The sequence below is a fragment of the Semicossyphus pulcher genome, unplaced genomic scaffold (genome assembly GCF_022749685.1).
Source record: "Semicossyphus pulcher isolate SPU_LCO1_2020_fin unplaced genomic scaffold, fSemPul1.0.p SCAF_10, whole genome shotgun sequence".
Classification (NCBI taxonomy): Eukaryota; Metazoa; Chordata; class Actinopteri; order Labriformes; family Labridae; genus Semicossyphus; species Semicossyphus pulcher.
In genome coordinates, this window is record NW_027211604.1 from 8,668,660 (window position 1) to 8,692,282 (window position 23,623).

The following is a 23,623-nucleotide window of genomic DNA, read 5'->3' on the forward strand; positions in this document are numbered from 1 at the left end:
GTCATGCCTTTTTATCAATACACAGTGACTTTTAAAAATCTCTGGACATTTTCTCCTCCGTTTGTTTCGGCAACAGTTACCTTCATTTGTTCTTTTTACAGATATGCAGACAGACTATTTTATCTTAATATTATGTTAGATAAAATATTTATATAATTAAAAAAATAATGTTAATCTTTATTTCTGCAGCCTAAAAAGAAAATATTCTGATTAATGTGTCTCCCAGCTCTTTAAAGCAGACTGTAGGAGGAGAGCAGAGAGTCAAATTATATTACCTACTCTAAGTGATATGAAACCTGTAGCTCTGGACACTCTGAACATGGCTGCATTCAAACATGTGAAACTACAGTGACTGCACAAACAGAAATGTCTCCAAAAAAGTGTTTAAGATGCCGACTGTACACACAGACTGTAAATGTATGATGATGCATGATCAGTGCCAAAAAGAAGGAATTAAAAATGGAAAGAAACTGATGGACATTTCCATGTTGTGGGATTTCCCAACGGCACCGGACATGCGGCCACATGGCATCTGTCATGGCTCAGCTGAGGACTCGCAGCCTGTAAATGTTTCAGTGACCAGAGCAGAATTAAAGGTATCCAGAGTCTTAATGGTCCTCTGTCATGTGCTGTCACATTGAGGCATGAAGGTCCTCGTGTCGTAGAACCTTGTAGGTAAGCCAGTAGAGGACGTTGAACATGAGGAAACTCATGGGGAAAACGGCTCGGGAGATGGTATCAATCCTTTTTGCCCGATCCACAAAGCGCCTGCGTATGTCATAGAAACCTAAACCTGGAGGTAGATCTGCAAAAACCGGCGTCGCATCCATTTCCGGTGCACTTCCAAGTCCAAAACTCTGGAAGAGTAAACCCTGCTGAGCCAGCTCCTCCTCCTGGAAGAAAAAGACACATCACAGAATAAGCATCTGCTCCGACAGCTTCAACTGATGTCTGTTTTTATTTCTCAGACACTGATTGGCTGGTGTTAAAGTGAACAAGGCGGCAGTACACACCCTGGCACAGACGCTGCACCGCCGCGTTGCGTTCCCATGAGGAGCATTGTTGCCTGACGTGTTGTTTCCTTTCGCCTTACTGTCACCACTCGCCTGCTGACGGGGAGCAAAAGGCAGCACATGAATTTAATCATCAAACAGACTGCAATGATTAAACAGTTTGCAGACACATCACACAAAGCTGTGCTGCATGTATGCAACAATCAGTCATCATCTGTTTCTGACAAAGTGAATACAAGTCTGACATTAATGTGAAATAAGTCAGAGGGAGTTTCAGAAGCGTTGCATAATACCAACAAAGAAGTACAAAGGATTCAAGCAGATGTTTTGTGTGTTGTTTTATAAATGTAAAATAGACTTAATGAATCCTGCAGCTGCTGTCACACCACTTCACAGAAGATATCTTTTATTTTAAAGGTGGTTTAGCAGATTCTGTCCCATCTACTTTTCGTCTCCTCATGAGGCCCAAAGTGAGGCAGCAATATGCTGAGGACATTCCTCCAGCGGTGGGATAAGGTGATGGTTTGAATTAATTACAGGTCAGTGCTGTCTGTGTTCCCCGGCCGGAGAGCAACATGCAGCTGAGTCTTGCAGCTCGTGCAGAGCCGGGCGCGGGGAATAGCAGGTGACAGCCGCCCGAGGGGCTGAGTGGGAGGGTTGCACTCACAGTTCTCTGCCGCTGTTGCTCCTTCAGCTTCCTCCTCAGTCTGAAGAACTCCTTGTGCTGGCGTGAAACAAAATTAACGGCTGCATACTCCAGCAGTGCAGCAAACACGAACAGGAGACACACCGCCATCCAGATGTCGATGGCTTTCACATAGGACACCTGAGAAACCAAGGAGAGAGTCACATCAGTGTAATAATTCAGTTAACATTAAAGCTCATGTCATGCAAGGCAGTGACATGAAAGATTGATGGAATTACAAAGTAAATGAGTCACAATACTGAGTTTTCTGACTGAACTTAGCAAAGTACACTATAAAAATGCACTATTACAAGTTAAAAAACAAAACAAAAAGTAAAAGTAAAAAACTCTTGGATCCTTATTGTTGATGCATTCACATGTCAGCAGTGCGTTGTTTTGTGATTAGGCGAGGTGGAGCTGATTCTGCTTTCTATACTTGACCTTAAACATGGTATGCATCATATTTTAAAACCTGCTTTTGGGTTTATTTTGCAAATTTCAGTCTGAAAAGAAACGAGTAGCTATAGATAGTAAAACATGTAGTGGAGTAAAAAGCACAATATACCGTGAAATGTTATCAAGCTGAAGTATGAAGTAGCACGAAACACAAATGGCCTACTTAGGCAAAGTATGTCAAATGGAAAGTAGTTCACTAAATGTACTTTATTTCCACGACTGAAATTTAAAAAGCATAAATAAATTATTGCCGTTTCCTTTCATGTGACGTACAGTTTCTTAAGTATCTATGTGCGTTTCTGCATTTGATCCTAGTTTTGTATAATATATAATTTCACAGACAAAACATGATCAGCTTATGAAATATAATGCACTCACTTGTAGTTTAAAGTGGTTTCACTAGACTTCGCTACAGAATCAAATGTTAATGATGATTTATTAGTTATAATAATCATCCAGTATTAGCACTCCTAAAAGTGCCATTCTGCCATGATCAGTACTATATTTTGATATTAAAAGTATATTAAACAATATAATACTACAGTACCTTTATTAATGTAAAGAAAATATTTTTTTTGTATGTAAGTATTTTATATAGTGACCTTACAGCTTTTATTTAAAGAGGGGGTATTATGCTGTTTCACATTTTAAGACATGTATATAATGTTACAATGTTGGATGTCCAGACTAAACGTGGGTGAAGTTTCAGATCTGTAGGTAAAAGTATGTTGGAGTAATCCCCAGGCTTCTCAGCTCAGTCTGCACTTTGTGACGTCACAAAGTGCAGCGTAGCTCAGCAGGCTTTGGAGAGCTGGCCAATCAGAGACAGAGCTGACTGAGTCGTTTCATGCTGAGGCTGTATGAGGGCCTGCACAGAGCACCAGTGTGAGAAAAGTTAGGAGTTTTTTTTAACTGTAAATGATGCTAAGCTACTCCAGAGGTATCACAGAGTGAAATATGAAGCTGGAAATGATCATAATACCCCCCTCTCCTTTAATTAAAGGGTTCTTTTACAACAGCTTCTTCAATTTATACATTCATTTATGTAGTCTGTATTTTTAGAGGTCACTGGCATTAAAAGACCTATCAGGGCTCAATGCATCATCATTTAGTTTGGATTGAATTGACTGAAAGAAAGCCAAGTTCAGTAACCATTTCTTCCTGAAATAATGCCAGAATTTATAATAAATAATGACTGAATTGCATTTTCTTTTGCAAAGTGTCTCAAACCAAACTGTCCGACCTTTGGCAGGGAGGCCCTGGAGCCGGAGCTCTGCGTGGTCATGGTGAGCACCGTAGTGATCCCCAGTCCCACTCTGGCCGGAGCGGCGTCCATATTGATCCAGAAGGAGACCCAGGAGAGGATGACGGTGAGCAGGCTCGGGATGTACATCTGGATCAGGTAGTAGCCCATCTGACGCTCCAGGTAGAAGTTGACCTCGATGCAGGTGAATTTACCTAACAGAGGAGGAGATACAGGTCCAAACTGACAGTCTTATTAGAAGTTGATTGACAGCATATGTGGAGGATGTTGGCTGGCAGGTCGACTTAAGTCATGTACCTGTGTTGTAGTGTTTGGTGCAGTAGCCGAGGCCTTGCTCCTCTTTCAGCACAAACTGAGGGAGCGTCAGATCATCCGCCACCTGCACCGCTCCCACATCCAGCCACTCGAAAATAAGATCATTCATGGTGTAGCCGACTAGAAGAGCGAAAGAGAGATGTAACAATAAGTTTATGACAACATCCATGTGTGATGTTTTCACGCCTGCCTTAAAAGATGAACTCACAGCTTTCCAGCTGCATCGTGCACTTCTGACTGTCCATGGGGAAGTTTTTCAGATCCATGGGACAGGAGAGGGTGAGCGTGAGCCTGGAAACAGAGACAAAAACACCATAATGTTCAGGGAATGGTGTCTAAAAGGAAAAGGTAATACCGTCACTCTCCCTAACATGACTGGGCAAAAAGCCCACAGCATTAGCCCAACAGCAGCAGCCATCTCCCTGTAACTCAGGGTCACATCAAGCAACTCTAACACCTCTGCCGGCGCCCGTCTGCCTGTCCATCTTTCTGTTCCGCTGGCCTCAACGCAAACCACAGAAAGCATCAACGTGCTGACAGGCAACATCTCAGCCTTCATGGAGAGCTGGATGTAAAATTGGCTGCAGCACTATAGCCAGTAAAATAGTAAAATGCTTTCAAGATGCAGACATAAAAGCACAAAAAGAACAGAGGTGTTGGCGAGGACTTTACTGATGTCTATTTTGTCGAGTTTCTGTAGCTGCCACTGCTCTTTTCCGCGGAGTCATGCTGCCTTTCACTGCTCACTTTAAGCACTCTTCTTCTCTTTATTCCAGCAAGGACGAAGTGAAGCGTCTCACATAATTGAGCAACGCTGCACAGAGGATGAAAGGGAACGGTCGTGGTTCAGTGTCATTCAGAGATACAGAGATATGCGAGTAAGTAGATACGGGCTTTAATGATTTTTTGTTTTTACAGGCTTTTATGCTGTGAAAATAATCAAGTTGGTAAGTGGTAGATGTTGGGTCATTTCAGGTTGATCCCCTGAAGTGAGGATCTACTTTTAAGGATAAGTTTGTGTTCAGCATGAATGCTAATACAGCTTTAAACATGCCTCTTGTGTTATATATTCCATGAATATTCCATGAATATAAAACAGGGAGGGATGAACTGTAACATTACGCTACGCTACAGTTCATCCACTGCTTACATGTAAGTGACCTGATTCTGTTTTTAGCTTGCAGTCATTGTTTAACGCACACTTGTTCACTGTGGGTGCTGGACAATAAAATGAACCGAGCAGGAGTGAAATAAACACATGGAGTTCATATTAAGTCTGTAACTTGACAGATCCCGGTCGCATTATTCAGCCTGATTCACGCTGTAGAAAGCAGGTCACCTGATGCTGTAGAGGACGTTTCCATTCTGAAATATGCGCAGCAGCTTGTTGTCTGTTGTGACCTCGTGAAAGTTTGCTCCCTTCTCGTTTGCGAAGAACAAGTCGGGCTTCCAGATGGAGTCCAGCATGGAGGGGTCCAGGTCCAGAGAGTCGTCAGGGTACTCCTTATACGCCAGGCGAGGGTCGTTCCACTGCTGTCTCAGGAACACGTTGAGCCGGTAATCCTACAGGAGGAAATAAGTCATAATCAGTGTTTATTCTATTCATAAATGACTTAAAGTAAACGTAAAGCCACGAGCTGCAACAGAGGAATTACTGTCAGAGAATATTTGTATTCTGGTGTAATAGGTTTGTCAAGCAGATTAAATGACACTGGATTAGTTTTGCATGTGTCTATGAGTATAATCATGTCATTTTAATAAACCTTGAGAGAGAGCCGAGAACAGGAATGAGTAACAAATGAACATGCAGCGTCGCTCAGCAGGTGAGGAGCTCCGTGCCCACGCGAGCTCTGTGTGAGCACAAAAAAAAAGGAGCATAAACGCTGACTTACAGAGCTGTAAGTGGTCACAACCTGAGCGACAGAAACCTCCACTTTATCGTCACTTAAACTTTTGATGGCAAATTCTAGAGGTGTTTTATAAAACGCATGATTCCCATACTTGCATATTTTCCCCTAACACAGCATGGGCCTCGTGAATAAAGGAGAGACATGTCCCAGATATGACAGAGAGACGAGAACATCCGAGCTGACATTACGTAATGAACTTACAAGATGTTGTTTGCAGTCATTAATTAGTCAGAATCTAATGACAGTATGTTTAGGCATCATGAAACTGGCTGCAAACAGCGGGAGGAGAGCCAGAGACGCTTCTAATGAACGCCAAAGATGCATCAGTGAAACGAGCATGAAGCAGATCTGTAGACCGAATAACATGACGGCGAGTTACATCAGCTGAGGCTCGTCAAAGCACAGTGCGATGAAGTCAATCAGTTCTAAAGCATGAGTAATGTTTACTGTGTTGTCAAGGGAAAGCTGAGCGGATAAGGTTGGTAATAATTTAATTAACGATACATTCAGATATTATTAACCTCATGATCTTAACTCGTACTCCATCAGAACAGTTGTCTCAGGGCCTGTACAAAGTGGAGCAGATCCTGATTGGTTCTGCGTCACATTTGTACATCCAAATGTAACTAACAACATGTACTCAAGTACTGAACCCAGTTACAACTTTAATTCCAGGTTTTTCTTCTTTAAACATCTACTCCAGTCAGAAGCTATGTGGAGGATATATTCTTACAACACATAATGAAGAATTAGATTATGATACATTATTGTAGATGAAGCTGCGCAAACGTGAGAAAATAAACCTAAAATAAAGATTATTATAATTTTACATGTAGAAGTTCAAAGTAACCAGCTGCAACATTAAAGTGATGTTTACACATTGATACATTAATAACAACAATCCAGTAATATAATAATAATTATTCTGAAATGGGCCATTTTGCATCACGATCACTTTCGGTTATATTATTATTATTATTATTATTATTTGGGCTTTTTTCTTTTATTGTAAATGACAACTGAAGAGAGACTGGAAATGTGGGGAGTGGAGAGTGGGGGGTGACATGCACCAAATGATCGGCAGCCCGGGAGTCGAACCTGCGATCAGTGCAGCTACTGCACATGGGACGCCGCTCCACCAACCGAGCCAAATGAGCGCCCCAACATTAGGCTACATTATTTTGATGCTAGTGAATATTTAAACACTGTGGCAAAGTTTCTTTGATTTCTTTGACCACTTGAAACATAAAGCTTTGATCCCGGACAACAATCAGTGATGTGGTTACGTGAGTAGGAGGGAATGTTTTCCCTGTTACACAGAGACAGTAATGTGAAACTGATGTTTAACAATAATACGATTATGAAAGTGACACATGAATAGTTATTTCCTGTCAAAGTGCAACAGTGAAAGACAGATTAACACAACTGCTTAGAAACCTCACTACTACTTTACTGTACAGTAAGTCAGAAGCTAAGTAGTGGTGCAAGCAGCAGTTATGTGGAAGAACAACAGGCCTACTTTATATAAAACCTGATAGTATAAGACAAGTTACAGTGATACAGATGCTAAGACAGATGCAGTAGCAATTTTTCAGCAAGATTTGATTTCCACTTGTAGTTAATCTGTCGCTCAAATGTTTGAACACAATGAAGACTCCTGCACACTGTCTGTCAGGTTAGCCTGATGTTTGAGACAGTGTGCAGGAGTTTTGACTTATCTTTCTCTCCTACGCACCTGTCCTCTGAACTTCTTCTCTACTTTGTACACAATGAAGACAAATATAAAAAATATATATGTCATTTTGTTAACACTATTTAGATGGTCCAAGTTTGATACCAAACAATCAGACGATAAAAGCATGGTATTAGTCGTCACGATTAGAGGATATAAAGTATAATCTCACCATGGTTGTTTCGGTGATGGACCCGAAGCTGTTGATGAAGATGTTACAGGTGACGTTGACAGGAGGACCTGACAGAAGCAAAACCACACATCACATTAACTGCTGTCTTAAATACCACAGACGATGTTTTCTGTGGAGACAACATCAAGTATTTAAAGAGCACCATCTTCACCATGTGCCAGCCCGTGCCCTGATAGATGACTTATCTCAGAAAAGCAGCGTGAAATTGTGTTGTCATTTCCAGTACGCTCCCATTAGTGTCGTCCATCTGTCAACCACTGAGACTGTAAATATTTCAGCGACTCGTTCCCTGAGAGGCAATAATTTATTGATTCTGCTTTAGTAACATTAGTTTATTTCTAGATAATCAGCTGGGATTTAACCACAGCATGCGCTGACGAGGATGTAGAGCAAATATGAAATATATATGCAGAGCGACCCCAGAGAGAGAGGGGGGAAGTGTGTCAGAGAGAATCTACTGGCTTCACTCACAACCAGAGACCAACATCAGACTAAAATAAGACTGAGGGTTAACATGGAGGGGCAACCGCACATTTCTGACACAAAAGCATAAGTCTGTGTAAAAATATCACAACCCGAGGCTGTGGGTCAGCATCACAACAGTAAGAGTACATGACAAAAAAAAACATCACAGCCTGCAGCCTGTCTTACGTCTGACACATCTGTGGGTGATTTGTGCTACTTCACCGCTCTGATTGATGTGCGGAATGAGCCGCGTACTTTCTCACACCTGTCCTGACAGAGGAAGTCCTCCCCACCGCACGCCACTGTGTGTTATTACCTTTGAAGTTGGGTCTGATGCGAGCGTCGTAGCCAGATGTGCGTCCCATCAGTTTGTCCAGAAAGTCAGATGGAGAGGGAGGCTTGGCCGCTCTGCTGGGGAGCTTCATCTCCTTACAGAGCACAGACCTGCCGGGTGACGGGACAAACAAGTCTGGATGTACTCATGTGTTTGTCCTTTACATGTTTCACCTTTAATACAGATGTGCTTTTTTTATGTATGCATTTAATATATAAAACTTCAGTTAAAAAGCTAGATGTTATTTCTACAAAATCATAACATGAGCTGGAAGAGTGGGTTGTTTTTTGGCATCACATGTATTTTGCAGTTAAAATGTCATATACTGTTATCAGAGTTAACTTATTAGACTATTTATAAACATGTTATTAAGCATAACTTGTATATTACATATTTGAAAATGTTCTCTTCATGTATCCGTTTCTTTATAATTTAGATTTTCATGCATGATTCTAGGAAAACAGCTGTGTTGACATGCCTCCTGGTCAAAACTAACACATAAAGACCATCAAATATAACCATCTAATGTCTTATCATGAGTAGCTGTACACTCTTAATGTAAAATAATTTTAAAAAACAATGAATACACTGTCTAAAAAACATGCATTTACATTATAATGTCAAACCAAGCTGCAGAAATGTTTACATCCTACCAATTCAAATCTTCTTACCTGCCTTGCAGAAAAATGACAGATGAAGCCCACAGCATAAAAAACATGTGCAGCAACATTCTTGGTTAGCAGAAACAGCGGATGTTAGTCCAGCAGACGGGGGAAAGAACTGAAAAAGAAAGGGAAAAAAAGCGGAGATGCAGGGAACTTGTTGTGTCTCCTCCTGCCGGGCGCTGCCTTCTGGACTCAGCTGAGCGTCCCTCCCTCTCTGCAGGTGTAAAATCCAGGAAGCTGCTGCTGTATAATTCAAAATCCTGGGGAATGTTTTTTTTTTTTTCTCTGCCCGTGTTAGTTTAGTTGACTTCAAGCTTTATCTCTTTTTTATGGCCATATGCATGTTCAAGGAATTACTGCAAGAATATTTAAAGAGACAGGAGCATTTTCAAAGCAGAGTGGCCGACGTCGCTGTGTACAGCAGCGGATTAGAAGGAATACATGATGTTTAATTTACCTTACGGGTTTGATCTGAAAATAAAAAAGAGATACAATTTATTCAAAATAAAAATGATGCTTTTAAAAGATTCAAAGTTATAAAAAAGTGTCAAACATTGCTGAACAAACAGCATTAAATTGTTTTTTTACTCAAATCCATAAAACTATAAAAAGAGACATTATATGATTTTAACAGCTGCTTTCAAATCCATAAGAAGACATTCACAAAAATCTTAATGTGACTAAAATCTTCCACAAAAACTTAAAATTAATGGGGGTAAAAAAAGTGGGGCAAAAACAGCCAGTAACTTCCTGCTGTGTAAATGTGTCTCCAGATCTCAGATTTCAGATCTGATCATTTAAATCAGGTCCAGACTGTCTGCAGTCATAAGAACATATGTGATCGCAGCAAACAGGGAAACAGGAAGAAGGCATCCAGTTCCAATGAATTCAAGTGTAACACATCCCTGCGAGCGTCAGCACACATCCAGAGGTTATTTGTCTTCAAGAGAGCTGTCCAGAGTTTCTGGTCTAATTATTTCATCTTCAAATCGCCTGACAAAATCAAATATAAATGTGGAAGCTCATGTTTATTCCTCCATACAGAGGAGGGGGAGGAAGTTCAGCCATTTACTCATGTAAAATTAATGTCAAAGAAAGCGACGGGACGTTATGGCTGCACGTGTTTGCCTCACACTTGAAAGGCCGCTCCACACTTCGCTCGGGAGCGCACAGTGTCAAATAGGATAAGAAATGTGTGAGAATGCAGACCATGAGTGCATTCCTAATAACAAGAAGCCCAGAGTAGAAAAAACACACAATGTTTCTGCATGATGGAACATTTTCACCTCCGGACAAGATAAGTAGGCCAAGCTTCATTCTAATGTTTTTGTTGGAGCGTACATTGACTCTACTTAATTAGATCCCACTTTGACACACTGTAAAATTTATGTGTCAGAGACTTCTTTACCCAACCCTGCCTGTTCCCGTTTAAACTCAAAACTGGTGCATTTAGCTGAGGTTACACTTCTAACATCACCTCGCCCAAATTTAGAGGTTTAATCTGCGAAGTTCACGTGTGTGACCCGGGTTAATTTGCAGAGCATTATGCATTAATTGCTTCAGGACACATGAGCTCACCCACACACATTAACATGTACGTCAACTGATCCGTCGTCAGCGCCGTTATCGCGGAGCAAAAATAATGGCATCACTCCGATTTAAAAATAGCTTTTATTGCAGCTTCATCTCATGACAAGCTGCTCCGATCACACGGAGGGAAACAGCGATCCATGCTCGACATGTTCAGCCGGGTGGGGAAAAGCAGACGGACAATCACATCTTGACCACGATTAAAAAAAAAAAAAAGAAGGCGTAAAGCTGAAGTGGAAAATGACACAGGATGAGGTGATGATGGAAAAACAACAAACAAAAAAAGATGCAGCAGATACAAATTTCAAATACGAAAATATTCCAGCGACATGAAATAATTTACATGAATTCTCCGGTTTTGTTTGTGTGATTAGATTTGTCTTCAAGTGCTCGGCATCAGCTGTCAGAGTTCAGTCTCGACATGAACGTAACTCCCCTCCCATAGCGAGTGTCAGCCCGCACGTCTTAATCCTCGTGGATGTTGAACAGTTTGGCCACTTCATTGAGATCTGCGTGTTCCTCTCCGTCTTTGATTATCTAAAAAAAAAAACAGACAATTAACAACCACATTTCAATTCTTACAACAAAGAGCTTACTTCCTCACAAAGTGACAGTTGGTACCTTTCTTGCGATGGGCATTCTGTTGAACACGTTCCACAGGATGATGCCCACCACCACTTTGTCTCTCAGGTAGAAGATGACACCTTTTCCGTAGTCGTCTTTGTGCTGCTCAACAGCTGGAGCCGGCGTCGAAGAAGCCACCGGGCTAGTGGCTGTGTCCTCTGTTTCACTTTCAGAGCGGATCCCAGTACCTGTAATAAACAAGTAAGATCGGTCCTCAAATTAACCATTATTTTTTGCTTTATAGTGTTAGGATTTTTTTTACGCTAAAGTGGCTTCTCCTACCTGACTTCTCTGTAGCAGCTCTAGGTGTATCCTTTGCAGTGGCTTTGGCAAACACTCCCACTGTTGGCAGGCTGCTGTCAACGATCCCGATCGCCTCGTAGCCCACATCTGGTCCCAGGTCACTCCTGTGAGAAACCACATTCGAAAACATGTGAGGAAACATTTTCTCTGACTTCTCCCTCCTTAACTACGAGGAGACCTTTCAATGCCACATGGAATTGGAGAATAAGCTCATTCATTATTAATAGCTCTGGAAAAAGGTTTTGCACAATTTCGTGTTCCCATGTGAAGTACTACAACAGCTAGACTGTAAAATTTAACCGTCAAAACAGCTTCCAAAGCACCGAGTATGGCTTTGTGTACTTCACACAGCTTCTGCACAAACACACAAAACGCATACAAACAGGCCTGAGAGGGAACTGTTAAAAAATTAAGCTGTGAATCTCAGTGAAAAGCCCCAAACGCTGCTTGAGCTTCAAGCTGGCTGATGACCTGAAGTAAAATCACAGCCAGGCGTTGATTACATGCTGTGGTCATTCTGCCCACAGTGACAGTGTCAGTGACAGGTCTGGACGGTTAGAGTTAGGGTTACTCTGTGGGTCCTCTGTTACCACTTTTTTTAGTGAACGTCCATACTGAAAAAATAATGATGTGCAAATCCACACTGATGAAAGACAACGTTTTGTGAACGTTCACAGCCGCCTGCAGACTGAGCCGAGAAGCCTGGGGATTACTCTAACATACTTTTATCTACAGATTTGAAACTTCACCCGCGTTTAGTCTGAACATCCACCATTGTAACATTATACATCTTAAAATGTGAAACAGCATAATACCCCATCTTTAGGTAAAATTAGTTTATTTTTGGTGGAACTTGCAGCATAATATTATGTTATACAAACGTTTAATAAGTTGCAATTTCCTACTGTGGTACTCAACTAGGGCGACTTAGGGAAATTTGAAATAATGAACTTGACGACCTTTAAATTAAGTTACTGCACGCTGCTGCTGAATTATGATGAGGTTTGTGCGTCGCACCCAGGAGGCACAGCAGCCTCGTTCTGCAGCCACATTAAGCCGGCATTGAGAGGAATTTCAGTGTATCATCTGACTACATCTGCGTGTGTCTAACACAGGCCTTTTTCAGTGATGGTCCTGTGTATTTTTGTGGACTGCAGTGAACACATGTTGTCAGCATGGTGTCATATTTCACCTCCTGCTTAAGCATGCAGTGACTACATACATTTGCGTATAGACACTGGACACTGTGGTTACATTTTTGACAACCCCTGAATATCTGCTGGAGTCCCCTTGTGTTCATTTAAGTTGTGTTTTCAACAGAGTCAGTAAATTTATGAGGGGCTTGAAAATGTGACGAATGCAGCCCTCTGCTGGAAACTCCAACCTAAAGTCCTCTAAAGGCATTTTAAATATTTCACAACTTAATGGTATTCAAGAATTCAAAGCAATCATGCATGTTCATGTGGCTTCTAAAAGGATTAAATCTGAGTCATGTGCACAATAGTACGTCCTGCCCGAGTGCCCACTCCTTTAAATGTATTCAATGAACGTGGACCTGTGCTATAAACAACTCAGGCTGGGTCCCGCTCGCTCATTTATTTCCTCTCATTTCCACTTCAAGTCAGTTTGTTTGCAGTCGCAGCTCTAATCTGCAAAATGGTTTGATTTTGTAAACCATAAAAGACCTTAGGTTAGCACGACAAGCAGGAAACAGGAAGTGCTCTGACACTCACCAGAACATAGACTGATGCCAGTAGGGTTTGTTGGCTCCCGTCATGTTCTCTCCTGCAAGTCTTCCGCTCACCACGGCGTGATCGTGGTGCTCCACTCGTCTGCGGCCCAGTCTGATGTCATAGAAACACGCAGCATCTCCTGCCTACATCCAGACAGAAGGACATGAGGATAGATGGCATGCTTTTGAATTACAATAACTAAGAACCATATTTCTATTGTATTACATATGTAGAGTGCATTGTTTCTGGGTCATGACCTAAGTTTGCCTGAGGAGGGCGCTATAATACAAGATTAACCTGTAGAGGCATGCATTACATTTATGAGCCTTATAGGAGACTAACTTTGATCTGAGTGAAACATACATAAATCTACAGCACATGGATTTATTTATAATCTGTCAACATTTTAGAGCTTTTTTACCACCTCTCATTAAAAGACAAAAAGTGTTTAAATAAAATGTTTTACCTCTCCTATAAAGCTCTTAATGTTTTCTCATTTACTGCTGTTATTTAAGCTTATTAAAACCAACTTACCACCCAAATATTGGATCTAGCTTGCAGCTCTGCATTGACCCGAAAGCCACCAAAGTCAGAGTCCACCTCCAGACCTGCTGACTTGGCAAGATCAACATTGGGCTCCAGGCCAACAGCTGCAACTATGTGATCGGTCTTGACCTGCGAGTGGAAACACGAGATAATAAGTAACTAATAAATCATTTCCTGGCTCACACTGAACCCGTGCAGAAACTTGGAACCTACCAGTCGGCCGTCCTTTAGTTTGATTTCTAACTTATCATCTTTGCAGGTCACAGATTTCACCAGAGCCTCTGAGATGATTTTTACGCCCTCTACAAAACCGAAGGGAGAATAATTTATGAAACATGAATAAATAAGGAGATTTTAAAAAGTGTTTCTCTTATGGTTTGCAACTACTTCAGACATGCTCGACTACAAAGCGGACATGAACCTCTTTTGACTTTTGCTGTGGTCCAGTTGCTCAGATACTCAGGCAACACTTTCCCCATGTTGCCCTTCTCAGGGTACATCTGTATCACCTCCAGGCCAGACTCATTTGCTGTAAGAAAAAAAAGAGAGAAAGAAGATGAGCGATTCCACCAACAGAGCAACAGATGAATCCTTTTAAACATCAGTATTTTAATCCATTCTGTCATTACAGTCTTACATCTCCTGCCGAGGGCACAGGCCAGCTCGCTGCCCAAGAAGCCTCCTCCGATGATTGTGATGGACTGGATGTTTCTGGACACTTTGTCCAAAGATTTAAAGTCGTCGATCTGTGGAGGAAAACATCATGCTGACTTTTTTTTATGTGGTGGAATGTCACACGATCACTCCTAACACATTAAATTGACCGTATACGAGTGTGTTAGCATGTTTGCTAAAGGACTGCAATGATGATTCATCTTAAACCGCTGGAGTTACTGAGCCATGCATCTGCTTCCTGCTGTTCATCACTTACATTATTTTTAGATTTTATTCCCTATATGTAATAATTGATTATTTTCTATCCCAGAGTAGTTTAATATACATTCAACTCTTCCACATAACTTACTCATGAATGTTTCCCTCATGTAATACCTTTACTCTCACTCCCACAGCCAACAAACAGTTTGACACTTTGCTCAAGCTTTGACTTTCAGCCAGAAGTCCCCCGGCTGAAACAAAGCCGTCGCCCCCTTGTGGCCAAACACTGACCTTGCGGAACAGAGTTGTCCTCTTCATCACCTCCTCTCCCGCTCTCTCAATGACCTGCAGGTTTCTTGGCACACCGCCTGAAGAGGAAAGCTAAGATTAGCTTCTGTCAGGTTCAAACCATATGATGTGATCAGGACATTCTGAAGCAACTCACCTGTAGCAATCAAACACTTGTCATACGAAATCTCAGTCTCGTCATCCAGTTTCACTTTGTTTCCTCTCACGTCCATGTGAACCACCTAAATGGATTTAATCACACCTTTGCCGTCAAGTCATGTAAAATTCCTCGACTCTTTCATGAATTATTTTCCAACTAGCATGATGAGCTGTGTATAATTAACAAGCCAGCACAATGTAGGGTCTGATGGATGAGGGAAAACAAACCTTTTTGCCAGTGAGAACAGCCACTCCACCATTTCCTGCACCTTCCAGTTCTTCTGGGTTAATGTAGAAGGATGCTGGCTGGAAGTAGATACTGGAACATAGATACAAAAAGTCTTATAGCTTTAAACATACAGTCCATGAGCCAGGGGGAAGGTCTTTGGAGGGACCATGTCTCATAGTGATTTTTATAAAGGTCCGTGTCCCTTGTGGTGGAAAATGTATGATAGCATTGCAGCAATGGTAGCTTTCATTGTGCTGTCACTGTTTCATTTTGCCATTTTGTCACATAAAGCCAAAATAAAAGAGGGTAAAATGCACAGAATATCATGAAGTCATACATCATTGTAAAGCTTATATTATAATCTATCTACCAGTCACATTTTCATGACACTGAGGGCGACAGAATTTGACCTCTAACACTGTAATAGGGCAAATTCTGCACGCCTCTGCAAATGCCCTTATAACTACATTCATATTGATCTGATGTGCGTATGGATAGCTCCATCATAAAGAGCACAAAAAGAGCTTTAAAATGATATATCATCATCAATAACAACATTTTATTATCAGTATAATTTTATATTGTATGACATATTTATAATACAACACTTTTTTTGCTCTGTTTAAACATTTCATGATGGTTTGCACTACTTTCGTCATCATCATTATCATTGTCAAGATTCACATCCTGCACTATTTCCTCATCCTCTTGAGGCTGGTTTTCACAGCTCTTCAGTCTGGACAGATCACTACACCTAAGGCCATTTGCAGACACATGTGGTTGCCCCATATTTACAGTGTTACAGTTTTATTTAGTTTTCCCACCTAAATTCAAAGTGTTGACACGGGTTTTTCAGACCCGGGAAGAACTGCTTATAAATATAGATTGTCTCTTTTCCCATTGCCAGTGAAGTATACTCCTTTCTCTTTTCTGCTGCATCACCGTCTGATGTCACAAACGCCCCCGGAACAGGGTCAGTAAACAGTGAAGATGTTACCGTGGTTATTGTATTTATTACTCATTTAGTCTGTTGGCGCAGACAAATTTGAAACGATGTTCGGTCGCTGCTCGGACGGAGACAGGCGGAATTTGTAGTTGAGGTGACAAGGAGTTGCAGAGGAGTATGCTACCGACGGAGCATAGCATCGCGCCGGAAAGGGGGCGGAGATTAGTGTGTCAGCACAGGTTTTGTGTTCCCATCAATGCCGATCGGAGCCGAGGCGATAATTACCCGGGTCTACTGCAGAGTCATTTGACCCGGGTCTGAATGCCGATTGTAACCTTTCCCACTAAGCAAAAAAGCCAGATGTTAGCGGGTGTTAGCGGGTTTTTTGACCAGTGGGAAAAGGGCTTTACTAGCTCATTTAGCTTTTTATCCAAAGCGACGTACATCTGAGAGGTAATACAACACAAGAAACGATCGAGACAGGAGGGAACAAAGTGAGTAAGTGCATGAAAGAGCTGGGTCTTTCGCCGACTCTGACTGACCGACTGAACTACACAATCACATAGAAAGCTACCACTGCTGCAATGCTACCATACATTTTCCAACACCAGGGACACAGACCTTCACTGTGAGACATAGTCCCTCAAAACTGGCACGGCGGCCAAATTCTAGGAGTCTGGCTCATGGACTAATATTTCTTGTTAAATTAAATCTCCTCCCAATGCTCATTTAAAGTCTGCAACAGCATCAGTAATCGTTGGTATTATGAAGAGTTTTCTTAGGAAAGAAAACATTAGCAGCACAGGAAATGGTGCAAGTTCTGTTTTTAACAGTAGGTTGTTGTGAAAACTGTAAAAAAAGGAAGTCAGTAGTGACAGTTTGGTAAACACTGATGACAGTGGCGCCAACATTAATCGGAGCGGTGCAGGAAGAACAGAAACTCTAATTTTCTAATGAATGCAAAGAGACACCGCAGTCTCACTGACGCATCTGCAGTGACCACTAATGACATAATCCTCACCAGAGCCAGATAGATTTCTGTCTAATAAAGATGAATGAACAAAGAGCAAAACAAGAACTAAAAACGCACCTTCTTTCTTTTCCATTCCACTGTTTGAACCTCAGAGTTTCTGTCACGCTGGGGTCGTCAGAGAACCAGAGTTCCTTAGAAAGAGGCGGCCTCATGTACGGGAGGTCTGGCTCTTCAGTCACAATCAGTACCTGGACGCAAACATTTTAAAAAGGAAAATCATAGGTAGGTATGAATCATAGGTCAAGTCACTTTACAGACACAGCACATGAGGAAAAACACGTCACAAACTCAGCAGAATAAGGAAGATAACAAACTGAATTCGGAGTTTTATTTTGAAAACACAGAAGCCTGACTGACCTTGGCACCAGGGTCTCTGGCTCGGATAGAGCGGGCAGCAGCAAAAGAGGCCGTACCTCCACCAATAAGGAGGTAGGGGGTGTGTGAGGGGACCTTGAGTGTGGCAGGTGTGGACTCTACAACTGGAGTTTGAATTGGAGAGCGACAGCAAGCAGGAGAGAGAGATGAGGGTGAAAGAGAAGGAGAGAAAGAAGGATAGCGGAAGCAACAGAGAAACAACAATCAGTGCATGATCTTTTATGCTTTGCATAAGTCACACAAATACACCTGAGGGAATAAATGGGGAAAGAAATAAAATGTTCCATGTGAGTGAGATTAACCTTTATCGTTATCAGAACACAAACAATGTGAAAAAGACGTGAACAGGCAGGGAGAAATGCTGGAGGAAAAAAAGGTTAAAATCAAAAATAGGAGAAAAGGTGTTTAATATTAACGTTATCATTATCAGAATGGGAGGAAGTATCGGTGTCGTATCTGCCCGCTTCCCCCGCTCCAAGCCGGGCTGGACTTTGGTCTTACCACTCTCTGCCACAACTTCAGGCTGCGGCTCGGAGGGCTCTGCTGCGGGGCTTTCTCCTGCTGCTGCTGGAGGTTCTGTTAGTATGACCGGAGCATGAACCAGTTAAGACAAAATCAACCCTCAGATTTGGTTAATGTACATCACTGGTTCCATACACAGGTCTGACTGAGCTTACCACTCTCCACCACAGGTTCAGGGGGCTGCTCTGTAACCTCAGCTGGCGGCGGCTCTATAGACTCAGCCTGGGGCGGCTCGGTAAGCTCGGCTGAGGGCGACTCAGTTAGCTCGGCTGAGGGCGCCTCAGTTAGCTCGGCTGAGGGCGGCTCAGTTAGCTTGGCTGAGGGCGCCTCAGTTAGCTCGGCTGAGGGCGACTCAGTTAGCTCGGCTGAGGGCGACTCAGTTAGCTCGGCTGAGGACGGCTCAGTTAGCTCGGCTGAGGGCGACTCAGTTAGCTCAACTGGGGACGGCGCCGAGGGGGGTGATGGTTCTGTTAGTATAGTAGCAAAGTTGCATAATAAAGTCTTTTGTTATTGACTGTCTTTATCTGAGCTGTATCTACTCCAAAGATAAATGTCAGGTGGAATAACAGAGGCGTAAATAGCACCTGAACTGTCCAATATGTCTTAATCTTACTGCTAACATTGTGACATAAGAGCATCTTCTCTTTTCAGGTCTTACCCTCCTCATCTACAGGTGCAGCAGGTGGTTCTGCTGCCTCTTCTGGGGCTGCTTCTACCACTGGCTCTTCTGCTATTGAGGCAATTCATAGTATGGGTTAAGATACATTTTGACAATATTATTGAAAGGGAAGACCATCAGAGGATTTCGGTAGCTTTACCCTGGGAACATGCACAACAACATAACAATTAGAAGCTGTGTGGTGTATGGATAACTTTGAACATGCTGTTTAACATTTTATCCAATAAAATATGACAGTTAAATTTGAGAGAAATATTATCAAAGGGGGAAGTATAATCTTTACTGAAGCATGTCTTACTAACTAGTGATTATATCAGGTTTGGTTTTAACTAGGTCTTAGATACAGCATGAAAAAAGTCCAGATGTAAAATACCTTATCCACTTCACAGGCCAGCTTCCAATTGTGAACAATATCACATTACAGTTAACAATAATACAAAACCCAAAATATTCTGGAGCACATACCAGGAAAAAGTCTGACATTGAGATAAAAGGATCAGACAGAAGGGATCCCATTTCAAATCACAAATATGACCCCACAAAAACATGAACAGTTCAATTACAGTTCAGAGTGTGAGAGTGCACCGAGTTGTACTGAAACTGTAAAGGGTTAATTTCAATGGTTAGATGACACAACTAAATGAGAACCAACAGAAAACACCGACCATGACATGTGCGTCACTAAACACATGGAGGTGAATGAAAATGAAAAACGCATGCAACACAAAGGAGAAGTCACGGTTCATGCAGTACACTTCTCAGGGACTGGATACAGACAAATACAAACAACGCTCACACATACAAGACAATACAAGTTGAGAATATGCAGGGCGCCTCGGGTATAAAACACGTCATCACCAAAACGTTGTATTTTAAATTTCTAAAATTGAACAATTATGAGCGGGATATAAAGAGGAGTGTAAAGACAAGTTTGTTTTATAGCCTTTTCTTGCAGTACCCCGACTTCACCACTTGGTGTCGCCTTTTCTGACACTCAGGTTAATTCATAGTAATGGACGTATTTAAAGTGTAGTAGACAAGGTTTACAGTTTTTCTTGATTGCTTTGATGCAGCAGTCAACTCAAACTCCACTCTAACCGTGCCAAAACATTTAAAATATGCAACAAAAGCAAATTTTGCCTTCAAACAACACAACTTGCAAACAAGTGTATGAGCTCTTCCAATCAACCGTTACACAGTGGACAACAAAATACAAAATACAGCACACAGCGAATCAGTGCACCATTGCTTGGCATTGTAGCCTATTACTGTACGTAGCTGTCATGCCGGTGCCATTTGTTGTCAAATTTGCCTTCTTGCAAAGAATTGGATCCAGAATCAGAAATGCTTTGATGCTAATTTTATTGATTCTTTTTTTCAAATTGTGGCTGAAAACTGAAATACTGTAAATATTACACAAAATATCTCTAAACCAAAATAAAATCTATTAGAGTATAAGAAATTAAGAAAGTAAAAATAAAATCTGTTATAGTAAAGTATAAAAATCCATTACTGTAGAGTATAAGAAACAGCCACTATTGATACTCTCATCTGCCTTAGACTTCTTCCATCCATGTTGGCAAAGAACAACACAGACGCTGCACCTTGTAAGGCCTGCAGACTGATTGCTAATTGAACATTTGTGTGAAGGAGTGTCAAACAGGTGCTTCAGTGATTTCATACTGATGTAGGTAGTTTCTAATAGTTAGGAACAGATGGTTTCTGTTTGGTTACCATAGCTAAAACTATGGAGTTTGGATTGCTTGAATGACATCCGTGTTAACTGTTCTGCAAAAAGGTGGGGAAAATCCAATGAGAAAGGGTTAACACATTTGCAAGAGGTGTCTTGTGCTCTGTTGAGACAGTGATGATGAAAACCAAGTGGATCCCAGTTTCCTTAAGCAGGTCAAAGCAATCAAGAAAAACTGTAATAGTGCACACAGCTCCACATCTAGTGTTATTTTTTTCTGTTAATTTCTGGTTCAGACATTCTGTTTATACAGGAGGCACATGGTGTGCATGCATGAAGGGTGTAAAAAAAAGACTGCAAACAACCTGGGGCTGGTTCTGTTGATTCACTGGGGGCTTCAGGGGCCGGGGGGCTGGGCTCCTCTGGTGCAGGTTCTGCTTGTGGTTCTGGTACAGTTTCTACAGGGGGTTCAGCTTCAGGTTCTGTTTGAGGTGCTGGCTCAGGGACGGCTAGAGAGAAATGTACACAAACATAAGTATTCAACAGCTGACTTTCAGCATCATTTTTTGTGTTTTTTGTGACATTCAGATGTTTTTTTTAATCCCAAAGTGACCAGGGTAAAAAGTACAGTAAATCAATTCCCCTATAATTTGAGGAGAGTTTGTTTTGTAGCTGTTTTCATGGCATCAAAGAGGAAGCTAAACTGTGTACTGCAGAGTCAGCTTCTTCCCAGTAAACTATTCCATTAAATAACCTTTAACTATGATTTCAATCAAAAGAGTGACACAGCAAAGACAATAGAAGCACTTTTCTTGAAGTGTTTGTAGTGTTTAAACAAGCTCTCCTGTTTGTTGTCGGTACGTTTTATTATCTGTGAAGTTATTAGCAGAGGTGGAGTTTGATCTATAAATGTTGAGATAATCATCTATCTACAAATGAGACACAAATCACTCACCTTCTGTCTCAGCGGCTTCCACAGCTAAAACAAAAATAGAAAATAAAACAATCAAACAGTGAAATTCTTATTTGACAGTCATTACAGTATCACACAGGAATCCTGACAGAAGTATATTTGGACTTGTTTGCAGAATTAAATAACCTGTCAAAGTTTTATGATCATTAAATTTAGTTGAGAATATTTGCTCACCAGGAGGCTCTGACTCGGCTGTTTCTGGCTTTTCTGTGGGGACTTTTTCCTGTCTGGATGAAATTTCATCAATACGTTCCTGATATCGTTTATTGTCTCCCGTAACAGTCCGGTACGCCTGTTAAAAAACAGAAAATGTTAACACACAAACAGTCCAATTTTTCTCTGCCAATTAAATCCGGACCTGTATTTTACAGACAAAGATAACTCACATATACTCCACCACCTAGGAAGGCTGCTCCAACCAGCAGGATGTACAGCTGGTTTTCTTTGCCTCCCCCTGTAGGCCCGGTGGACATGTGAGCCGCAGGTACTTGTGCCGGTAGTCTGCCATGGGTTAACCCTGAAAATAATCGCAAAATCATATGACGATTGGTCAAAAAAAAGTGCATCAATCAAAGTCTAAAAAATGAAGGAGGTGCACTCAAATCTTTGTTTATGCTGATCAGGCTTATCAGGTGTCAGCTGTCTGACTGCCAAAGCCACTTAACCATGTAGTTATTGCTGAGTCAATAAACTCTCACTTTTCTATTTGGCATCAAGCATGGCACTGCAAATCCCATCATCCTTTCTTTGATTGTGTTTTGATGTGAAAATGTGTAGAACTAATGAATGCAAAACAAATGTAAAAACAGGCCAAAACAATGGCTGCCTCCACCAAGCTGTAAACCATGAAGGTGACAGGAACATTAATGTGACAGCTAAAAGAACAGACTTGGAAGCCTGGTGAAAATGTGAGATATGCAGATAAGCAACTTAGTGACTGTACAGATGAAACAGTATCCATATAGTTAAACTATTTCTGAAAATGCTGCAGACTAGTTATGATATATCTGCAGAATATGCCTTGCAAGGTAAAATTACATCCAAACATTTCCGTATGAGCTTGTATTTGAGGGGACTAGAACACTTTGGTGCTATGAATGAAATTAGGTTAATTAAAGAAAGCACACACACACACACACACACACACACACACACACACACACACACACACGCAGTTTGATTTTGATTTAGAGGCTTTAATCTTCATTATGATCAACCCATCTCATGAACTACTTTCGTCTACTAATTTCTTGCTGCGTCCTTACTTCATCAATCATAACCATAATCATATTGTATAGGCACCCAATGCAGAAGGACCATGTTGTACCTATTGTGCTTATCCTAACAGGGTGTCACGGGGCTGGGAACCTCCCCCATAAGCCAAATATAAGTCGGCCTATAAAACCAGAATGGTGCATTTTGACAAGACACGTATGTTATTTGTTAACAACACTTCAAACAAGCACTGGATCAAAGCATATGCGACAGAGACAGGAGCTTATTTGTCCTTCACTAGCGTTGGTTAGTGAAAGGCTTCAGACAAGAGCAACAACTACAAAAATGCTACATGGGTAAAGTTAGCTAGTTACCTAAGTGTCATAGACTTCTGCACGTTAACTACTATTTACTTAGGAGCTCAGTTAACGTTAGCTTTGTAACAGCCAAACGAAGGTCAGAATACTTACATAAAGCAACCTCAAATTAGTCTTATTTAGTAATTATCCACGTTGTATAGTGTCATGCTATATCACAAACATGTTTGGAGTTAAGCCAGCTAACGAGGAGGCAGCAAGTTACTGTAACTAGTTACTGACCTGTTCTTCTCACATTCTGCCGGCACACAGTTGATGAAGCTCTAGCTAGAGGTGCAAGCTTTTTCCATACAGTTCTACATTTCAGCATTGTGGCTCCGCTCCGCTCTAACCGTTCCCAGGTAACTAGCCGACTTGTCGGACGTGAACTCCAGCTAGTTAACGTTAAACAAGTCGTACTGTCAGCACACACTGACAACTAGCAGCACCGTGC

General features: G+C 41.5%; 2 protein-coding genes across 3 annotated transcripts; both read right to left on the minus strand.

The window, feature by feature from the left end:
- Nucleotides 1-570: 570 nt before the first annotated feature.
- LOC138598227 (glycine receptor subunit alpha-4-like) lies at nt 571-8,422 on the minus strand. The gene is made up of 8 exons (XM_069669964.1): nt 8,350-8,422; nt 7,548-7,615; nt 5,073-5,296; nt 3,942-4,024; nt 3,716-3,853; nt 3,398-3,612; nt 1,681-1,839; nt 571-893 (listed from the first exon to the last, which is right to left on the minus strand). The coding sequence occupies exons 1-8, from the start codon at nt 8,396-8,398 to the stop codon at nt 633-635; spliced, it is 1,197 nt and encodes a 398-aa protein (XP_069526065.1). The 5' UTR covers nt 8,399-8,422; the 3' UTR covers nt 571-632.
- Nucleotides 8,423-10,684: 2,262 nt separating this feature from the next.
- Nucleotides 10,685-23,623, minus strand: aifm1 (apoptosis inducing factor mitochondrion associated 1). Of its 2 annotated transcripts, XM_069676651.1 has the most exons (22): nt 23,413-23,623; nt 21,985-22,115; nt 21,773-21,890; nt 21,581-21,604; nt 20,991-21,134; nt 18,915-18,986; nt 18,671-18,723; nt 18,412-18,436; nt 18,236-18,310; nt 17,717-17,838; nt 17,417-17,547; nt 15,380-15,470; nt 15,150-15,234; nt 14,996-15,072; nt 14,466-14,574; nt 14,250-14,357; nt 14,042-14,130; nt 13,817-13,957; nt 13,283-13,425; nt 11,529-11,653; nt 11,244-11,434; nt 10,685-11,159 (listed from the first exon to the last, which is right to left on the minus strand). In XM_069676651.1, exons 1-22 carry the CDS (start codon nt 23,498-23,500, stop codon nt 11,088-11,090), a joined length of 2,214 nt encoding a protein of 737 aa, XP_069532752.1. In that variant the 5' UTR covers nt 23,501-23,623; the 3' UTR covers nt 10,685-11,087. The 2 variants fall into 2 exon arrangements, with proteins under 2 accessions (XP_069532752.1, XP_069532743.1); XM_069676642.1 differs by lacking the exons at nt 18,236-18,310; nt 18,412-18,436; nt 18,671-18,723; nt 18,915-18,986.

Bases quoted from the DNA above. Each gene is read 5' to 3' on its own strand.
- LOC138598227 (XM_069669964.1), bottom strand. From the start codon at position 8,398: ATGGGACGCACATCTGGCTACGACGCTCGCATCAGACCCAACTTCAAA. The intron at 5,297-7,547 runs GTGAGATTATAC...TTCCTCCTGTAG, and splicing joins CCATCACCGAAACAACCATG to GATTACCGGCTCAACGTGTT. The intron at 3,854-3,941 runs GTGAGTTCATCT...TCGCTCTTCTAG, and splicing joins CACGATGCAGCTGGAAAGCT to TCGGCTACACCATGAATGAT.
- aifm1 (XM_069676651.1), bottom strand. From the start codon at position 23,500: ATGCTGAAATGTAGAACTGTATGGAAAAAGCTTGCACCTCTAGCTAGA. The intron at 18,311-18,411 runs GTAAGCTCAGTC...TCATACTAACAG, and splicing joins TGAACCTGTGGTGGAGAGTG to AACCTCCAGCAGCAGCAGGA. The intron at 13,426-13,816 runs GTAAGTTGGTTT...GTCTGGATGTAG, and splicing joins CTAGATCCAATATTTGGGTG to GCAGGAGATGCTGCGTGTTT.